Source organism: Dendrobates tinctorius, unplaced genomic scaffold (assembly GCF_039654945.1).
Source record: "Dendrobates tinctorius isolate UK_male_01 unplaced genomic scaffold, ASM3965494v1 ptg000120l, whole genome shotgun sequence".
In the NCBI taxonomy this organism is placed as follows: domain Eukaryota; kingdom Metazoa; phylum Chordata; class Amphibia; order Anura; family Dendrobatidae; genus Dendrobates; species Dendrobates tinctorius.
In genome coordinates, this window is record NW_027361788.1 from 17,029,130 (window position 1) to 17,050,502 (window position 21,373).

The 21,373-nt window shown below is 45.8% G+C and overlaps 1 protein-coding gene across 1 annotated transcript in view; it reads right to left on the reverse strand.

Annotated features, from left to right (window-relative positions):
* Nucleotides 1–1,865: 1,865 nt before the first annotated feature.
* LOC141101617 (myosin-4-like) overlaps nt 1,866–21,373 on the reverse strand; it is a 73,348-nt gene continuing 53,840 nt past the window's right edge. The window contains exons 27-38 of the mRNA XM_073590793.1: nt 14,096–14,214; nt 13,829–14,025; nt 13,564–13,747; nt 11,967–12,132; nt 11,555–11,679; nt 9,715–10,023; nt 9,431–9,634; nt 9,181–9,306; nt 8,931–9,101; nt 8,586–8,690; nt 8,378–8,473; nt 1,866–2,012 (exon numbers count right to left, since the gene is read on the reverse strand). Coding sequence (XP_073446894.1) covers nt 1,866–2,012; nt 8,378–8,473; nt 8,586–8,690; nt 8,931–9,101; nt 9,181–9,306; nt 9,431–9,634; nt 9,715–10,023; nt 11,555–11,679; nt 11,967–12,132; nt 13,564–13,747; nt 13,829–14,025; nt 14,096–14,214 — 1,949 coding nt within the window. The remainder of the gene's footprint in view (nt 2,013–8,377; nt 8,474–8,585; nt 8,691–8,930; nt 9,102–9,180; nt 9,307–9,430; nt 9,635–9,714; nt 10,024–11,554; nt 11,680–11,966; nt 12,133–13,563; nt 13,748–13,828; nt 14,026–14,095; nt 14,215–21,373) is intronic.

Consider the following 21,373-nt stretch of genomic DNA (forward strand, 5'->3'; position numbering starts at 1 on the left):
TGCCCTAACTTCTGTACAGGAGATCCCTTTTAGGCTGGTTTCACACTAGCGTCGTGCACTGCACGTCGCTATGCGTCGTTTTGGAGAAAAAACGCATCCTGCAAAGTTGCCCGCAGGATGCGTTTTTTCTCCATAGACTAACATTAGCGACGCATTGCGACGTTTGGGCACACGTCGCATCCGTCGTGCGACGGATGCTCCGTGTTTTGGCAGCCGCGACGCACAAAAAAAGTTACATGTAACGTTTTTTTGTGCGTTGTCTCCGCCATTTTCGACCGCGCATACGCGGCCGAAACTCCGCCTCCTCCTCCCCGGACATTACAATGGGGCAGCGGATGCGATGAAAAACTGCATCCGCTGCCCCGTTGTGCGGCGCTTCCACACTATGCGTCGGTGCGCTGCAACGTCGCATAGCGACGTGCAGTGCACGACGCTAGTGTGAAAGTAGCCTAAGAGAGCCTGGGGTCAGTACCAGAACATTGGAAGGTAATTGCCCTGACTTCCATACCAGGGATCCCTTTAAGAGAGAACTGGGGTCAGAACCAAACCACTGGATGGATTTGCCCTGCCTTCCATACCGGAGATCGCTTTAAGAAAGGCCTGGGGTCAGTACCAAAACGCCCTAACTTGCATACCAATGATCCACGGGAGGGGGGATTCATTTCTGTCATGTGCTCTGTTCCTTTCTGGGAGCAGACAATGGCTGGGAGCTTATGTTCCCGGGGATGCTAGATTTCTCTCACCATGTCAGTGCTTGCTGAGGTGTTGTCAAGTGGGAAAACTTGCTCATAGCAACCAATCACAGCTCAGCTTCTTTTGAACAGCTCTGGTGAAATGAAAGATGTTTTGTGATTGGTTGGTGATACACACATACATACATTCAGTTTTATATATAGAGATTGCTGTGATTGGCTGGTCAGAATTGACAAGACACAGCGATCGCTGATGCTGGGGGGTGGTACAGACCCCCGGGGCGACGTGCAGGGATGGTCTGTTATCAGTGATCTTAACCCAGTCACCGTGCGATGCAGTGCGGTTACCTGGAAATGGTGCTATACAAATACTGCTCTTTGCGGTTATGCACCTCCCGCAGATCAGTATATATATGGCGCCACCGGGAAGGGGTTAAGTTTACCCATAAATAAAAATAAATTATTTACCTACAGGATCAGTGCAGTTCCTGTGACATCAGCACTCTGATTTCTGGCAGTCACATGACATTGTTATGTCACATGGCCTCTGCGGCCTTCACTGTTCCACTGGAGCAGACTTGTATGTCTCTTGAGATATCCATCATGGATCTTATCTTATAACTTGTGTTGTTCCTCTATTACTTCTGTAAATGTATGAATAAAAGCTTCCTCACCATTGCCAGCTGTAGGATGTAATACCCCTGTAATGTTTCACTTTTCTAAGAAGTATTGCAACATAAATTATTGAACCAAGCCAAAAGGAAAAGACACCCATCCTATAGACATGCACTTATTAAAAATGCAACAAAAGAATTGTAATAATATTTTATTTTCAAATGAGCATTGGGGGAGAACACATAGCAGTATTCATAGATTCCAATATTTGTATAAGCGTGTTCACTCTATATTTTCTTTCTGTAAAGAAAAAAAAAAGTTACAAAAACTATAAATACAGCATTGTTGCCATTCCGACTGAGGATAGTTGCCCAGGGTTTTTATGCTATGCTCCTACACTCCCAAAGTTTGGTAGGTTAGTTAGCTCTAGTGTGTGCCTCTCTGAGATAGGTAAATATATTGTGAGCACCCCCATGGAGAGTAGAAATAATCTAAAAGATGCTATCAATACAAACAAAATATACAATGTAGACACACATGGCAAATCAAATGATGTTGTCATTGTGTTACCTTTCCACCAACATCACGGCACTTGGCCCTCAGCTTATTCACTTGGGACTCCGCAATGTCAGCTCTTTCTTCCGCCTCTTCAAGCTCATGCTGAGCCTTCCTAAAGCGACTCAGAAGGGCATTTGCTTCTTCTTCCTGAACAAACATTGAAAATAAGTCGTTCTAGTGACCCTTAGGGTTTGTCCACAAGTTGCAATAAATTCCAAATCCGAAACAAAATCTTCATGTATTTACACATTTCACTCTGATCCTTACAAAGATGAGCATGATGTGGTTTGAATATCTGCAGTAATTGTGTGGTATGGTAAACAACTATTTATCTATGCTGTATATGCAGGATATTCTGAACATATGAACTTGTTCTTAAGAAGTAGAATTTTGCCGTTATCGAAATTAATCCCTAGAGAGTAATATAAGCTCCATACAAACCAGCAGTTTTATGAATAACGAGAATGAGCATGAACTAGTCATACATTAGGGGCAGTGTGTAACTGCTGAATTTCTTTAAAAATCGTATAATGGGGATAAATTGTTGATCACTGGAGATATAGGACTGCTGGGAATGCCAGTGGGTCGCCCTTCCAGGGCCGTGGGGGAACTCGGTTCCGGGCCGGTGTCAGGGGGATGTGTCACAGCAGCAGTGACCCGGTCCGTGGCCCTGGGCGCCCAAGTAATCAGGGGTGTCTAATGGTGGTTTGTAGTTAATGGAATAGTTCATGACGCCACCTGTGGTGTTCGGCAAGTGAGATGTTGGGCCGACGCTGCATGCAGATCCTCTGGGGCTGGTGGTGTGTTGCAGCTAAGATGGTGAAGCTCCCCACAGGTGGAGCTGTAGCCCCAGGGCAGTGTAGATGTAGGGGCAGAGGAGAGGTGCAGGCGATGTAGAAGCTGATACCCAGATGTAGTGGTACAGGGTTTGTTGGCGCAGGAATAATTGGGGAACACCAGGGCGTGCAGTTCCAAAGCTTTACTCAGTCTGTAGCACACACAGTTGCCTGCCTCTGTGCTGTGTCCTCCGGGTCAGGGACTCAGTCAACCTCCAGATCAGATGGAATGCTCCCTTCCAACACTCCGCCATCATGTGCCTTCTGAACGTCTCCTCTTATTGCGCCTTTAAGTGTGAAGTACTCCCACTACTGAGTTACACTGGAGTGCCTCCTTACAGATGTTCCCAAGAACTCTACTTGTACGGCAGACAGCTGTAGCCTGCTTCGGGCACTCCTCTCTCCTGAGTCCCGGCTCACTATTCACGTTGCTGTTGTGCCCCCAAGTCTTAGATGGGAGTAGTGCATTTACAGCCCACTACTCCACCGGTGTCTGCTGCAGGACCTTCAGTATCCATAAAACCTCGGGGACCGGGCCCTGGCCTTGCGCTTAGAGCTTCTAGGCAGGGTTCTCCTCTAACCCACGTCCTCTCTGTTCCCTTTTACTTCTTCGTTCCGTACTAATCCCTCTCTCTCATAGAAGATCAGGTTTCAGTCCAATCTCTTTCTCCTTCTTTTCTTTCCTGTGCCAGCTGCCTCAGATCACTGAGGCAGCTGCAGCACTCCTTCCTCCATCCCTCTTCCAGGGATCCTCACTCCTCTCCGAGTGACTCTCTCTCTCCCACTGACTGACTGACTGAAAACCTAAACCTTCCCGCTCTTTATGTATTCTAAACTCCACCCGCCTCCCAGCACGTTTCATGTCCCAAGCAGGGAGCCACCAAAGGTGCTCTGCTACTCTCCAAGCAGGAAGCCGCAATGTGGCTTTGCTGAACTACCATATTGTGTGGGATGCGAGTGTTGGAGCGTGGTTAGGAGCCTCCAGCTCACCTGGATGGTGGGGTACGACACCTCAGGAGGAGGTGCAGTACCTCTGTGGCAACTGAATCCTCAGGGGTGCCACATTCCCCCCCGTTAAACACAGCACGTCCGCGGGCTGCAAATCAAACAGAGTTAACAATACAGGAACATACAAAATTTTGTAATGCTGAATAAACATGTCTTATACTAAACTTCCTAATATAGGAGGCACGGTTTCTTGAATGTTACAAACAAATTAAATGTCTAAATATTAAATTATGCTACCTAATTTAAAGTGCTATATAAGCAAACTCAATATCAATTCACATTTGCTAGTAACACATCTCCTTTTCACTATCTTTCACATTTTCCTCCTTCTACTGTCTCTTCTAGACGTAGGATGACAACCGTGGATACCTGGTTCGTCACCTGTACTTTTTTAATTCTATATTCATATCCTCAACATCTTTATTCAAAGTTCTGTAAACATTCACTATATTTCTTCTCTCAGTTATACTCTATAAAATCTGTCATTATCAGTTTCTATCTTTCTGTTTCAAAAAATATATTAACCATTATCAACAAGTGCTAAAGGTAGACACGAGTCTGGAAATGTCCTGAAGATAAGATAATTCTTCTAAGTGCTGGACACCGCTCCCAGCTGGGATTTCTTGCAGTGTCCTTAGTTGGAGTCATGCTCCAAATGAGGTAGACGTTAGCTTCGCAAAGTGTCTATGTAAATCTAAGAGAGGACAGCTAAATAGGTGCAAACTATGTACAATAACAGTTCTGGACCATTCAGCGTTCATGATCTCTGCAGTTCAATATGAAAGCTGCCAATCGAAACTGGGCAACAATTGGAAAAACCAAAAACTAAACCATGATAGGAAAACAAAAGGCACAACGGTGCAAATACCCTCCTGGGTAACGAGAGTTAGTTATTTTTGCTAGTGGTGGTCTCCTCCTGGGGTTTCTGGAAACTGGTGATTAGGGCTGTTTCCAGGGGAGAAAAATGCATCAGCAGTCCGTAGGTAATCTTCTTCCATTGGGGTGAAATTTGTCTGCCGGACTGGTGTTGGTTCAGCTTGGCACATAGGGGTAGGCACAAACACTGTTTGTTTGATGACTGTGGCTGGAGAGGCAGTAGTCGGTTTCTGCCTGCAGGACTTGATGAGATCCTCCGGGACCCTTCTGATGTTCATCGCATACCAGCCTCTCAATCCCTCATGTCTGGTAAACGTCACATGATCTCCCGGGTGTAGGTTCCTGGCAGGGTGCCCCTTCCTCAAGTGTGGCTCTACATCCCGCCGGTTAAAGAACAGATCGGAGATTCGGCTGGGGTCATGGATGAACCAAACCCCCTCTAATGGTTTACATTTAACATGTGCCCCCACCCTGCCGCGTCCCGGGGACCATAGTGACCGGCACGGACCTGCTCTTTCCGGTCCAAGTCAACTTGCGCTGTTCCCTCGCCCGGTGCTCAGCTGCCAGCTGGCGTATAGTTGCTTGGCTGCTAGCCCAATTTTCCTCCTCCTCCCATTCTTCCCGAGACCTATCCCGGTTCATCGGGTACCGCTGCACCACCATTAAGGGTTCCGGTGTTTTCCCTGGGGGACTGGCATTCCGGTCCCAGACCAGATCCAACACGACCTGGCCTTCCACTGCGACCGTGGTACACCCCAGGGCCATCCCAGGTGTAGGGGCATCAGACGTACCTGGAGCCTCCCGGCGGCGTGGTCTCTGCTCCGCTGCAGGCATGGTGGCAGCGGGTGCCGTTCGGTGGAATGCCGGGGATGGCAGCGGGGCTAAGGTCAGCTCCGGGTCCGCAGGGGCCTCTGGAAGGACCTGCGCCGCCGCGTCAGGTCCGGACAGAGGCTCTTCTTCCTCCGCTTCGGCTCCCAGGGCCTTGTACAACTCCTCCGGTGGTGGCGGCAGAGGGGAAACGATACGTGCTGCCGGTGGTATGGCAGTGGTCGCAGGCTCCACGGAGTCTGCCTGGACAGAATCTGGTGCAGCAGCGGCGGGTACCGGTGTGGTGGGTACCGCAGGTGTAGGCCCCTCCTGGGCGCGCTGCAGGTTCAAGGTCCATAGCGCTTCCTGTCTCAGTTGCTGGCTGGGCTATTTCTTCCTCCAGCTGCTGGCGATTCATCTCGGACACTGGGTTGGAGCCTTCAGCCATGGCGCCAAGGAGATCCGGCATGACCTCCCTGCGCTCGGCAGGCCTCCTCCCATCTCTCTCCAAAATGGCGTTCTGGCGTTCTTCTTCCTGCCTTGGCCCCTTTCCCGCCACTGGCATCTGCCCCTCCTTCTTGGGGCGGCATCTTCTTCCAGCGCCTCCATACCAAGCCAGTATATGAACCCCTCGGGGGTGGGCCATGTTACTGTTGCATAGTAATTCAGGCAGGGGAGGCCCAGGACAGTTCACGGTCTTTTCTTAGGACCTCCCATGTTGTCACACCCTTCTTCACCGCGCCAGCGGCCATTTTTAACATTCATTTTACAGTCTATCAAATTGGGTCTTCTGCACATTCTCAAAAGTTTTAAGTCCAACAAATCTTAGGCACACAGAACCCAATGGCATTGGGTCTTGTCATCCTTTTCGTGATGCCAAGTTGGGTCGCCCTCCCAGGGCCGTGGGGTACTCGGTACCGGGCCGGTGTCAGGGGGATGTGTCACTGCAGCGGTGACCCGGTCTGTGGCCCTGGGCGCCCAAGTAATCAGGGGTGTTTAATGGTGGTTTGTAGGTAATGGAATAGTTCGCGACGCCACCTGTGGTGTTCGGCAAGTGAGATGTTGGGCCGACGCTGCATGCAGATCCTCTGGGGCTGGTGGTGTGTTGCAGCCAAGATGGAGAATCTCCCCGCAGGTGGAGCTGTAGCCCCAGGGCAGTGTAGATGTAGGGGCAGAGGAGAGGTGCAGGCGATGTAGAAGCTGATACCCAGATGTAGTGGTACAGGGTGTGTTGGCGCAGGAATAACTGGAGGACACCAGGGCGTGCAGTTCCAAAGCTTTACTCACAGTGTAGCACACACAGATGCCTGCCTCCGTGCTGTGTCCTCCGGGTCAGGGACTCAGTCAACCTCCAGATCAGATGGAATGCTTCCTTCCAACACTCCGCCAACATGTGCCTTTCTGAACGTCTCCTCTTATAGCGCCTTTAAGTGTGAAGTACTCCCAGTACTGAGTTACACTGGAGTAGCTGTAGCCTGCTTCGGGGACTCCTCTCTCCTGAGTCCCGGCTCACTATTCACGTTGCTGTTGTGCCCCCAAGTCTTAGATGGGAGTAGTGCATTTACAGCCCACTACTCCACTGGTGTCTGCTGCAGGACCTTCAGTATCCATACAACCTCGGGGACCGGGCCCCAGCCTTGCGCTTAGAACTTCTAGGCAGGGTTCTCCTCTAACCCACGTCCTCTCTGTTCCCTTTTACTACTTTGTTCCGTACTAATCCCTCTCTCTCATAGAAGATCAGGTTTCAGTCCAATGTCTTTCTCCTTCTTTTCTTTCCTGTGCCAGCTGCCTCAGATCACTGAGGCAGCTGCAGCACTCCTTCCTCCATCCCTCTTCCAGGGATCCTCACTCCTCTCCGAGTGACTCTCTCTCTCCCACTGACTGACTGACTGACTGAAAACCTAAACCTTCCCGCTCTTTATGTATTCTAAACTCCACCCGCCTCCCAGCACGTTTCGTGTTCCAAGCAGGGAGCCACCAAAGGTGCTCTGCTACACTCCAAGCAGGAAGCCGCAATGTGGCTTTGCTGAACTACCATATTGTGTGGAATGCGAGTGTTGGAGCGTGGTTAGGAGCCTCCAACTCACCTGGATGGTGGGGTACCACACCTCAGGAGGAGGTGCAGTACCTCTGTGGCAACTGAATCCTCAGGGGCGCCACACCAGCAAACCCAAGATTGGAGCTCTGGAACTCTAAAGCCCCCGTTACACATAACGATGTCCCAGCGATCCCACCAACGATCCGACATGATGGGATCGCTGGGACATCGTTAGGCTGATATAGACACATAGCCCCAGCGATCAGGACCAACGACGCTGGACTCTGGTTTCTAATGTAAACATCGGGTAACCAGGAGCTGTGGATATCCGATGTTTACATTAGAAACCAGCGTCCAGCGTCGCTGATCGCTGGTCTCTCGCTGCCACAATCAGCGATGCGTGCTGGCCAGTGGGAGACCAGCAATCGAAAAACGGCCCAGGCCATTCGAGCACGATCAGCGATAAACGGCAGGGGGGCCAGTCGCTGAACCCTGTCACACACAGCGATCTCGCTGGCGTGTCACAAAATCAGCGAGATCGCTGTGTATGACAGGGCCTTAAGAATTGGGCTGTATATTATTGTCTTTAATGAAGATGCACATGCTCAACATCCAGTCCATTCATTGTCTAGAAGACTGCCAGAGAAAATAAGCAATTTGTCTTTTTCTGGCTGTCCCAATGACGTTGAAAGTGAGCATAGCTGCCTTGCTCCATTCAAGACAACAATGCAGAGCACCATTCTCGGGGTTCTAAAACCATCTGATCGCTGGGGATAACTTTGTTGTTTGGGGAAAAACTGTAATGTGGAGATCAAGATATATAGAAGAGGCCTCCCGAAAGTGCTGAAATCAAAGCTGAAAGGAATTATTTTGCATAAGCTAATGACTATGGTATTGTCTTTCCTTCATTTACAAGGACTAATATATTTACAAATATTTTAACTTACAGATTCTTCAACCTGTCTCTTATAGGATTTAACTTTTAACTGTAACTTGTCGACCAAGTCTTGTAGTCCCAGATTATTCTTCCTGTCTTCTTCAGTCTAGGTAAATAACAGTAATGGGTAAAAGTCATATTCAGATACCTAGATTAATAGGTTAGTTAATTAACGTGGATGAAATACTTGAGACATTTGAATAAAAAGGATACATTACCTGGTAGGTCAATTCCTTCATTCGCATCTCATATTTCCGAACACCTTTGAAAGTCTCAATACCTCGTTTCTGTTCATTCTCCAACTCATTTTCCAATTCACGGACCTGTAAATACATGTGTTAAACTGGTTTCACATGTCCCACATGCACGGTCCAGGTACAGACAGCAGTGTCTGAACAAACCACGGTTCTCCTGGCCCAAACTCATATACGGTATGCCTACGATGCTGATGAGTTTGAGTCTAAAGGCGGACTGTAAATCTCAGATTTGTGAAACTGAGCTTACTCTAACCCTCACAACTATGAAATCAACATTATACCAATTGCTGTACACAATGTTTTCACCCTGGCTTCCAGTTTCTGAAGCTGTTTCTTGCCACCCTTAAGTGCCAGCTGTTCAGCTTCACCCAGACGGTGCTGCAGATCCTTCACTGTCTGTTCCAGGTTCTTCTTCATTCTTTCCAGATGAGCACTTGTGTCCTGCTCCTTCTTCAACTCCTCTGCCATGAGAGCAGCCTTAAAACAAATTAATATTAATATATCTGGTCAATCATCAAATAGAATAACTAGTGATAGAATTAAATAGAAAAGTTACATCTGTGATGGCTTTCTTAGCTCTTTCATCAGCATTTCTAGATTCTTGAACAGCCTCTTCAATTTCATTCTGGAGCTGACTGATGTCACTTTCAAGCTTCTTCTTGTTATTAATAAGGCTGGTGTTCTAAACAAAATAGGTCGTTATCTAATATTTTTCATGATCTCGATAAAATCACTGGCCATTAACACAACAAATACATTATGGTTGGCTGTAGACACTTTCAGTAATCATCAGCTGAAGATCACACCTGTGATTGGAAAAGCTGAAGACGTTCACTGGCGTCCTGAAGTTCCTGTTCTGCCAATTTGCGTGATCTCTCTGTTTGTTCTAGAGTGGCCCTGGACTCCTCAATTTCGGCTTGTTGCAAATTGCTTCTACGTTCAATCATAGAAAGCTGTTCTTTCAAATCTTCCTGTCCTCTCACGGTATCATCAAATAGCAGCTGACCATCCTATAAAAAATGTTAAATTGCTAGATATGAGATTGGCCAAGTACAATTTTAATTGCATAGCATTTAAATTATAAAATGACCTTCAGTTGCCCTTGGACAATTTTTAGTTGCTTCTGTGCCTCCGCAGCCTGTCGATTGGCATGGCCTAGTTGGATCTCCATTTCATTCAGGTCTCCTTCCATCTTCTTCTTAAGCCTCAGCGCTTCATTCCTACTTCTGATTTCAGAATCCAAAGTGCTCTGCATGGTGTCTATACCTCTTTGTCCGTTCTTCTTAAGCTGCTCAATTTCCTCATCCTTCTCTGCATTTTTTCTTTCTATTTCCGCTTTCAGCTGGTTGAGCTCAAGGTGGGTATGCAAGATCTTCGATTCTTCGTGTTCAAGTGAACCCTTTGAAGATGTAATTATAAAAGGAACAGTAAGCATTCATTTCAGTAGATCCACCAACTGCATAATGTCTATAGGGAAAATCATGCATTGTCTGCCTTTTAAAGGGCTATGCAGAAAATAATATATATCACCTATATAGGTGATAAATGTATGATCCATGGAGATCCGACCTCTGCAATCACCATCTGTCCCGAAAATACAGTCCTGCATGAATATAGCACTTGGTGTATGTGTGACCTACACTTTATTCAGTTGAGTGGGTCTATGCTGGTGGTAGTGTGCAATCATGATTACCGCTCTTATAGACAGTATAATCATTGCACACTACCATGAGTGAGCTACTCTTTATTTCCTTGAGTGGGACATCTATGGCCAGTGCAACTGAGCGTGATCAGCAGAATCAATGCAACAATGCCTGCTGATTACACACACATCCTGACTAGTATCAATAGATGTCAAATCACCTGCCCAACTCACTTTGCAATTCAGAAGTGAGCAGAGCAGAACTGAACTGAACCTAACTGTTCTTTTCATCATTTATCTGATCATTCACCCTCAAACATTGTGTTGTCAGATTATGTAAAGAGACCATTGAACTTTTTGGAGATGGGATGGGGAGGAAGGAGCTGTTGAAGAGAAACCGAGTGCTGCACTGATCTGTCCTACTGTATATTGTCATTCATGCTATATAATGTCATTCCTGCTGCTGTATTTGAGAATGTGCTATGGAGAGATAAGGGAGTAGGGTCTTATCTGTCTGTGCAGTGCATGAAAGACATTGTAGCAGCTAGTGTCTATCTACTAGCTCAGAGACAACTGAAACTTAAAGATGGAGTCTGCATAGGAGAAAGCTGAAAGGATAGGCACACTTTAAAGATGAAATCAGAAAGACAAAATGGGAAACATGCAAAAAGACAAATATGTTTGGAGCTTTTTCAATACATTGTACAGCAAATGAAAATGGGTATTAAATAATTATTTCCAACATTGAAAGTTATCACTTACAGTATGAACACTACCACTGGCATCCTCAGAATCTCAAGAATAAGGCCATGGCCAGGCATGCGTGCCACGGCTTCATTCATTTGGCAGAGATAGCTGAATAAAGCGGTTGGACTCTCACTTATCAGAAAGTTATCATTTAAACTGGAGATAGGTGATAACTTTCAATGTTGGGAATAAACCTTAGCTTTAAAAAATCTTGACTGCAGAAATAAAATATATTATAACATAGTTTCGACTGCACTAAGCATGAGTCATGAGTAAGACTGCTTAGTACAGTCGAAACGCGTCCACGGGGCCATGTCAACCATGTAAATTTTACTTTTGTATGCCCTATATTTTCTTTTGAAAAAGAAAAAGGAAAATCCAGTCCTGTTGAGCTGGACTCCAATTTTTTCTATTATCCTTGATGTGAGGCCAGGGCGAGGCCAGTGTCTGAGCCCCAGGTGGATGAGTATAGAGTAACTGAGTGAGCTGGAATCAAGTTTTATAAATATTATAACATAGGGGAAAATTCAAAGGTTCAGACCTCAGCTTCTTCTAAAGCAGCCTGAAGATCATTCCTTTCCTGTTCAATATGCTTTCTAGCTTTTTCTAGTTCATTGATCGATTTTGCAGTGTCACCAATCTGCTCGGTCAGATCTGAGATTTCCTCTGAATAAAAAAAGAAAATAGGTGTTTTGTGCAAAAAGTAAACAGAAAACTCTACTGACAAGTTAAAGTACCAACCAAATCACCTTTGACCAGACCTTTAAGGAGAACTGAGGCAATTTCCTTTCTTTAGGAATATAAAGACTACAGAGTGAACACCACAATGGAGAACATCCTTTTGTAGCTGACAGTTTACGGTTGATTTTAATATTGTATTACACTTTTAAAAATGTATCTAATAGAAATGCATGATTAAGGCAGTAGTTTTGGTCTTTAAGAAATAGACATACGCTGTAAGTTCTTGTTTTCACGTCTCAAGGTTTCAGTTTGTTCCAGTGTTTCTTCATAAGAATTCTTCATCTTAAAGATTTCAGTGCTCAAGGTGCGAGCCTCTTTCTGAGAAGCTTCCAGTTCAGCCTGACTCTCTTCATACTTCTGTTTCCACTCTACAAGAACCTATAAATGGACAGATCATTTAGCTTTAAAATTTCCGATACCTACCTGTGGTGCCTGTTGTGAATTGGCTTAAGGTGACCTAAACAGTGGCAAATATGTGGCCCCTATAGAAGCCGAAGAATCGGTATCACAAAACCCGTGGCTCTATCTGGAAACTGGTGGAGTTTTAAGGAATGTATGTAAATTAAAAAGTGCTTTCATTTTTGCTTGTCTAGATGATTGCGGATAAAATGATTGATTCCGGAACTCCACCTAAATGTCCATCATTTAAAAGACCTTTTGATTGCTGTCATTCAGGAGGAACCTTGTGTGTTAAAGGGTACCTGTCACATGAAAAAAATGCTATTAACCTGCAGATATGGTGTTAATCTTCAGGTTAACCTGAACCTCGCTCGGCACCCACACTTAGAACCCCACTACTGGGATAAAATGAACTTTATTCCCCCACGACAGCATTTAGGGTTCAGTCACAGGGGTGGCGCCAGTGGAGTTTGAGTCACTGCTCTGTGTATAGTGTGTGGTGGTTGTAACCGTACCACTGTCACTGACTTACAGCAGGCTCATCATTAGGGTCAGCTATCAGTCAGTGCAGGGGGCACAGTTACAGTCCTCCTCTCTATACATAGAGCAGTGACTGAATCCACACCAGCACTGCCCCTGTGACTGTACACTGCCAGGCAAAATAAAGTTAATTTCCTCTCGGCGGCAGGGCTCTAAGTGCGGGCACTGGGCAGGCTCTGAGTGCTACTAACCTGCATATTAAAAAGAACCTGTCAGGACGATTGTGCTCAGTAACCTACAGAGAGTATCAGGTTGGCGCCGTTAAACTGATTAAAATGATGCGTGGGTCATAAAATCCGTCTTGTGAATGTTGTTTAATCTTTATTAGTAGTTTACAGTTAATGAGATTCTCGTGCTTTGGGGCGGGCCTGTGGAGGGGCTGTGGGCGAGGCTTTATGTGGAGCTCTGCTTACATATGCAACTGTTAGGCTTATGAATATAAAATGTTTTGAAAAAAATATACAGTATATATTCACATTCAGCAGGCAGGAAATCCGATAGATGTTACTGTACAGTCGCCACCGGCACTATTTTACTAGAGGCAAAAAAAATTGTTTCCACCAAGATGGCGCCTGCGCAGTAGCATCTATTGGGTATTTTTGGGAGATATATTTTTTTCTGAATAAATTTATATCAGCAAGTAAAATAATTAAATGCACATTATAGATGAGATCATGCTGCACCACCGGTGCATTTGCCTGCTGAATGTGAATTTTTTTTTTTCCAAAACATATTATATTCAGTATGTAAAATAGGGAGCAGGTCTCTGAGGGATCAGTGACCTGTCAGAAGCCATACAGATGAATATGTAAGCAGTGTAAATGCAGCTTCAGGTTTCTTACAGTACTGTATAGTTAATTAAAAATCTACCTTATCGAAGTTTCTCTGTTTCGTATCCAGAGCCACTGATGCACTGTTTGCTCTCTCCAAATCAACCATTAGATCTTCCACCTCTGCATGCAGCCTCTGTTTGGTCTTCTCCAATGAAGCACATTTAGAGTTTACAACTTCTACCTGCTCTTCAGCATCTTGCAAACGCTGAGCCAACTTCTTTCTATAAAAGGGTTAACAAAATGATTAGCATGTTTGTTTTACATATTTAGCATTTTGTACTTGTCAGGTTTAAATTAGTTACTTGGCCTCTTCCAGCTCCTCCGTGCGTTGAATGGCATCAGTTTCATATTTGGTTCTCCACTGAGCAACTTCACCGTTAGCTTTGGACAAAGCACGACGGATTTCAGCTTTAGCTTCCTGCTCCTCCTCATATTGTTCACGTAGCAAGTCATTGTCATGACGGGCAGACTGAAGAGCATGGGCCAGGGCATTTTTGGCCTAAAATAACAAAATATTATAAACATTTAAGGAGATTTGCACTTAGAGCCTATTAACACTCATGTATTACTTTTGATTCTTCTTCAAGTTGTCTCTTGAGCTCCTCCACCTCCTGGGTGAATCCCTGCTTTCCTCTGGAGAGCTGAGATATTAGAGATTCTTTTATCTCAAGTTGACGAGAAAGCTCACCTAAAATAGTAAATACAAATACAGGTGAACATTTAAAAATACAAAAAGTTGGGTGCTTAGTATTGAAAATAATTTTAAGTAAATGTAGAAAATACAGTAGTAATCTACTACTTTGCTGCCAATGATGTCTATTCCACCTAAAAGGAGCTATTTGATAATCAAGAATTTTTCAAGACTGTTAACTTTTAGACTACGCTCAAATAAAAACTGCAAGGTTTTTCAGAACTGTCCACGTAAAAGAAAACTTTTGGATACATAAAGCTATACAACATACTTGCTTGTACTAACAAAGGTGCTTAGATCTCAAGATACCAGCACAATTTCCACCTTGTGTTTGACATAGGGGAAAACTTCCTTTACTAATGGGTTTCAATTGTGTGGTCCTTCTCAGCCACAATCAATCTACAGAAAAGAGGGCTAGATTAGCTGTCTAACAGGTCAGCTAGCAACTTAAAGAAGCACTCCCCAAAAAATTATTATTCCATAAACTTATTTAAGTATGTGTGTAGTGAAGTAGGTGCATTAAAATAGTTAATGATCACAGTCTCAACAGATCAAACAAGGGGTTTATCTGTGAACCACAAGTCATGTTTACAATATAAGCCTATTGAGCACCAGAACTAAGCAGTGGTAGTGAACCTATGGCACACATTTCAGAGGGGGCACGCATAGCCCTCCTTGTGGGCACACGCACCATCACCTCAGCACTAGCGCAGTTCCGCATCAGTGAACAGCTCCCATGAGGGTGAGCCCATCGATGCTAGTCTGTACTTCAGCTGGATATGCGTCCTTGGACACACATCCAGCTGAAATGTATTGTAGCGCATGAACTTGCCGGGTCCCTGCGCTGTAATACACGCTGCTGGCAAATCAGAGTCCAGCAGCTAACATCGTCATGCACATGACTGGGCACGTGGCGGTGCCTTTATGCTCCCCAGTTGCTCGGAGGCTGAAGTCAGCTGCTGGCATCAGAAAAGGTGGGGGGAGAGGAAGAAAGGTGAGTAGGAGGGTTTGTGTTTTTTTGTTTTTTTTCTATGTGGTGAACAATAGCGGTGCGAGCAAGATGGGGGACATATACAAGGATGGGGGCGTATATACCAGGATGAAAGGCATATACATGGATGGCAGAACATACACCTGTGTTATGAATGAGTCACCGGAGGAGGAGAAAACAAAAATACAAGCTAAGTCCAGAAAACCGGAGAGGTTGGTAGCTATCGGATTGCAGACCACTGATCCTATACACCACAACTAACAGTAGCCGTGGGGGGTTCCTACGGTGCCCTAGACCCCTCGTCACAGCCGGAGAACTACATAAGCCTAAAGAAGGAAAGGGGAAATCTAAACTGCCCCAGAGCAGACCCCAAAGCAATAGACAGCCCCCAACATGTATTGTCGGTGAAAAACAGATGAAAACACAAACACAAACAGAAAGACAGGCTGAGCAAACGATGGGGCCCAACTAACTAGATAGGACAGGACAGAAAAGATGCTGGCTGCAATCTGCAAAAAACCCTACCAAAAATGTCCCAACCGTCTGATAGGGAAAAAGGCCCTGAAGTCGCTAGACTTCAAAATCACTATATCAGCACTCAGGTATATTCTGAAAACAGAGCAAAGAGATCAACTGATCAGAGACAAAAATAGAATTCAGCCACTCCCAACCAGGACTGGCTGAATACAAACACTAAGGAAACCAGACAAAATCTCATGGAATAATAGCAGGGCAAAAACTTAGCTTTTAGTAGACAGGAACTAAGCTGGATGCAAGAGCTCAGGGCAGAAAGGATCACCAGCAGCCCTGCAGGGTGTCGGCTGCCTTATATCCACTCAGAAATTCCAGATGTCCAATCACACACCGCCTGTTCAGATGACAGGTTCTTCCCATCCCAATCAATTTCACTACCTCTCTTCACCAGCAGAGGGAGTTCATCAGACATCAAAGGTGAAGGGGAGAATGAACTCACAACACACCTGTGGATTCTGTCACACTAAGGTGTGACCCATCTTAATTGTCTGTGGCCGAATTGGATCTCTGGGAGAGAGATAGTACATGCACGGAGGAAAGAACACACAAGACAAGTTGGATTGTGTCTTAAATGATTGTTGCCTACTTTAATCAGAGATGTACAGCTTTTTATAACAAGAAATCGAGCTGTCTCATTGCATTACATCATGGGTTCTTTCCAAATTACTGATTATATTGCATAGCTCAAGTCTGCATAGACTTCAGTCTGCAGTGTGATTCCTAGAAGTGTGTTCTAGAAGTGTGAAGATAAATTTTAGAATTAAAACCAGAAGGATGTATACAGACTGTGCCCTTCTACCTGCCACCATCGCACTCTAACAAGCATCTCTATTCTTCCGACAGGTATGTTCATCCACCTAGCTCTCCTGCTGTCTGTCTATGAAGAGCACATAGTACATCACCCAGCTTTGCACATAGACTTGCCTCTGCACCTAGCATTCACATGGTATGCCTTTCAGCTAACCCCAGCTTACCCCAGAGTTATTTATGACCTTGTTTACTCTGGCTTGATCATATGCATCTGGTCCACTCTTAATTGTCTGACCAAGATGAGCAGAGACCACTCCTCTCTGCTTCACACCTGACTGCACTTAGTTGTACATATATTGCATAGCTCAAGTCTGCATAGACTTCAGTCTGCAGTGTGATTCCTAGAAGTGTGTTCTAGAAGTGTGAAGATAAATTTTAGAATTAAAACCAGAATTAAACCAGAAGGGAACTGAAGGTAACTGTACACAGTCACTGTAAACAATGTTTCTGTTTGTTTTCACTTTCACCCCTATAATCCTTCACTTTCTGCTAATTCCCCAATCCCTACTCATAGTAAGGAACTGTTCATCTCTTCTTCAATCCTCCCCATCCACCTCACCTCCACCTCAAAACTGTACCTTAACATACAATCCTCTGTCTCCAAACACAGACAGCCCCCTCATGCCCTCTCCTGCTCCCACCTGCTAACACTTTCTCTGCTCCTTCTCACTGCTGGTGATATCTCTCCAAATCCTGGTCCTCCTCTCCACATTCCCACAGTCATTTCTACCTCCCATCCACGCTCTATCACAACCTTACGTAACCACTCCAACCTTATACCCATTCACCCAGCCCCCGCTTCCCCAGTCCCACTTACAGGAGCTCTGTGGAACGCTCGCTCTGTCTGCAACAAGCTTTCCTACATCCATGATCTTTTTGTTACTACCAAATTTTCCTTCCTCGCCATCACCGAAACCTGGCTCACCCCCTCTGACACAGCCTCTCCTGCTGTACTTTCATATGGCGGCTTCCACCTTTCTCACCCCCCCGCCCCAGCAGCAAACATGGCGGAGGAGTTGGTTTTCTCCTGTCAGATACCTGCTCCTTCACCCCAATCCCACTTCCACCCTCTGTTACCCTCCCTTCCTTTGAGGTGCAATCTGTGCGCATCTACTCCCCCTCCAACCTCCAACTGGCTGTCATCTACCGCCCCCCAGGGCCAGCGACCACCTTCTTTGACCACTTCACCACCTGGCTACTTCATTTCCTTTCCGCGGACATACCTACTATCATCATGGGCGACTTCAACATCCCCATTGACACTTCCCTCTCAGCTGCCACTAAACTTCTATCTCTCACTTCCTCCTTCGGCCTCACTCAATGGTCTTCTACAGCCACCCACAAAAATGGCCACACACTGGACCTCATCTTCACCCGCCTCTGCTCCCTATCTAACCTCTCTAACTCACCTCTTCCTCTCTCTGACCACAACCTTCTCACATACTCTTCCCTCTCCACTCCATGTCTACAATCTCCACCTCACAAACTTTCACACCCTCGCAGAAATCTTAAACACCTTGACCTACACTCATTCTCTGAATCCCTCCTCCCTCTTACAGATATAAGTTCCTTACACAATGCGGATGACGCTGCTGCTCTATATAACACCACAATAGCTGTAGCTTTGGAATCTGCTGCCCCACTTACACATACCAAAGCTCGCAAAATCAACAGACAGCCCTGGCACACCAGCCTGACCAAAGAACTGAGGCGAGCTTCCAGGGCTGCTGAGCGCAGATGGAAAAGATCCCACTCCAACGAGCACTTCATCGCATTCAAACAGTCCCTCACTACTTTCAAGACCACACTCGCCATAGCTAAACAAACCTACTTCTCATCTCTCATATCCTCCCTGTCTCACAACCCTAAACAGTTATTCAACACCTTCAATTCTCTCCTCCGTCCCCCAGCACCTCCTCCCTCCCCACTCATCTCAGCTGAAGACTTTGCCTCATTTTTCAAGCAGAAGATTGATAACATCAGAGACAGTTTTGGTCAACAACCCCCAAAGCCCTTCCTCCTGACTTCCCAGCCCTCCACCTCCAAAACCAACTTCTCCACCATTACAGAAGATCAACTCTCCACTCTACTCTCAAGATCACATCTCACCACCTGTGCACTTGACCCGATCCCATCCCACTTCATCCCAAACCTCACCACAGTCTTCATCCCAACCCTAACCCATCTCTTCAACCTATCACTAACAACTGGTGTTTTCCCCTCAAGCTTTAAACATGCCTCCATCACACCTATCCTCAAAAAGCCCTCTCTTGACCCATCCTCTGTATCTAGTTAACGCCCTATATCACTTCTCCCCTATGCCTCCAAGCTACTGGAACAACATGTCTACCTTGAACTGTCCTCCCATCTCTCTTCTTGCTCCCTCTTCAACCGCTTACAATCTGGCTTCCGGTCACACCACTCCACTGAAACTGCCCTTACTAAGGTCACCAATGACCTCTCAACCGCCAAGAGCAAGCGACACTACTCTGTCCTCCTCCTCCTGGACCTGTCGGCTGCCTTTGACACAGTGGACCATTCCCTATTATTACAGACCCTCTCATCCCTTGGCATCACAGACTTGGCCCTATCCTGGATCTCATCATACCTAACAGACCGGTCATTTGGCGTCTCCCACTCACACACCACCTCCTCACCTCGCCCCCTATCTGTCGGAGTCCCACGAGGTTCAGTCCTAGGACCCCTGCTCTTCTCCATTTACACCTTTGGCCTGGGACAGCTCATAGAATGTCATGGCTTTCAGTATCATCTCTATGCTGATGACACACAGATCTACATCTCTGGCCCAGATATCACCTCCCTACTAACCAGAATCCCTCAATGTCTGTCCACTATTTCATCCTTCTTCTCCACTAGATTTCTGAAACTTAACATGGACAAAACAGAAATCATCATCTTTCCCCCATCTCATGTGACCCCCCCAACGAACCTATCCATTACAGTAAATGGCTGCCCACTCTCCCCAGTCCCACAAGCTCGCTGCCTCGGGGTAATCCTTGACGCTGATCTCTCCTTCAAACCACATATTCAAGCCCTTTCCACTTCCTGCCGACTTCAACTCAAAAATATTTCACGAATCCGTTCATTCCTCAACCAAAAATCTGCAAAAACCCTAGTCCATGCCCTCATCATCTCTCGCCTTGACTACTGCAACCTCCTGCTCAGTGGCCTCCCCTCGAACACTCTCGCACCCCTCCAATCTATTCTAAACTCTGCTGCCCGACTAATCCACCTGTCTCCCCGCTATTCCCCAGCTTCTCCCATCTGTCAATCCCTTCACTGGCTCCCCATTGCCCAGAGACTCCAGTACAAAACCCTAACCTTGACATACAAAGCAATCCACAACCTGGCTCCTCCATACATCTGTGACCTCGTCTCCCGGTACTTTCTTGCACACAACCTCCGATCCTCACAAGATCTCCTTCTCTACTCCCCTCTTATCTCCTCTTCCCACAATCGCATACAAGATTTCTCTCGCGCATCACCCCTACTCTGAAACTCTCTACCACAACATATCAGACTCTCACCTACCATCGAAACCTTCAAAAAGAGCCTGAAGACCCACCTCTTCCAACAAGCCTATAACCTGCAGTAACCACCGATCGACCAAACCGCTGCATGACCAGCTCTACCCTCGCCTACTGTATTCTCACCCATCCCTTGTAGATTGTGAGCCTTCGCAGGCAGGGTCCTCTCTCCTCCTGTACCAGTTATGACTTGTATTGTTTAACATTATTGTACTTGTTTTTATTATGTATACCCCTCCTTACATGTAAAGCGCCATGGAATAAATGGCGCTATAAACAATAAATAATAATAATTATCCCAAATAGCAAATTACTATTGATCTCATATGTCCTATATTTACTATATAATCATTGCGCACATAATTATTGTTTCTAGCCTAATCCACCCAGTTTCGATGAAGCTAGGTGGGTCATACAATACAGAAATAAGTCTTAGAGAATCAGAAATATCTTAAAGCTACATGATTCTAATATTCAGCAAAGCGTCCATATAGTGGTATAATTTTGATTCTTGTATATATTCATATGCCACACCAATGGGAGATATACATGAATTGGGGGAACATATACAAGGATGGGGGTTCATATACAAAAATGGGGGAACATATATATGAATTGGGGAAACGTGTACATAGATGGGGGCATATACATGGATTGGAGGAGCATATATAAGGATAGGTGGGGCTAACACAAGGATGGAGGATATATATCAGGATGGGGAAGCATATACCAGGATACTTGCATGTATGCCAGGATGAAGAGCATATACTAGGATGTGGAGGGATATACCAGGATGTGTGGTATCCTGGTATATGGGGGGGCATATACCAGGATAGTGAGCAAATTTTGCAGTCTGGTACCCCAGCTCCTGTCTGTGGCTGCTCTCTGTTGCCTGCTTCCCCCGCCTGACCTCTGCTGCCCCTGCATGCTCTCTATACTAGTTGTTTTTTCTAAACTAAAACCTCAATACTCTGGTAAAATTGCCGTGTTGACATCTTGCGATAAACAAGTGGGTTTTGGGTTCCAGTTTGGGCAATCGGTCTCTAAAAGGTTTGCCATCACTGCCCAATACGCTTATATTGTTAAACTGAATTCTGGTTCAAACGTATACAGGTGCTTATCATAAAGTTAGAATACTGAAATCTCGGGTTGCTTGTGCACCTTTTTCTACCACACTTTTTCCTTCCACCCAACTTTCCATTAATATGCTCAGATACAGCAATCTGTGAACAGCCAGCTTCTTTAGTAATGACCTTTTGTGGCTTATCCTCCT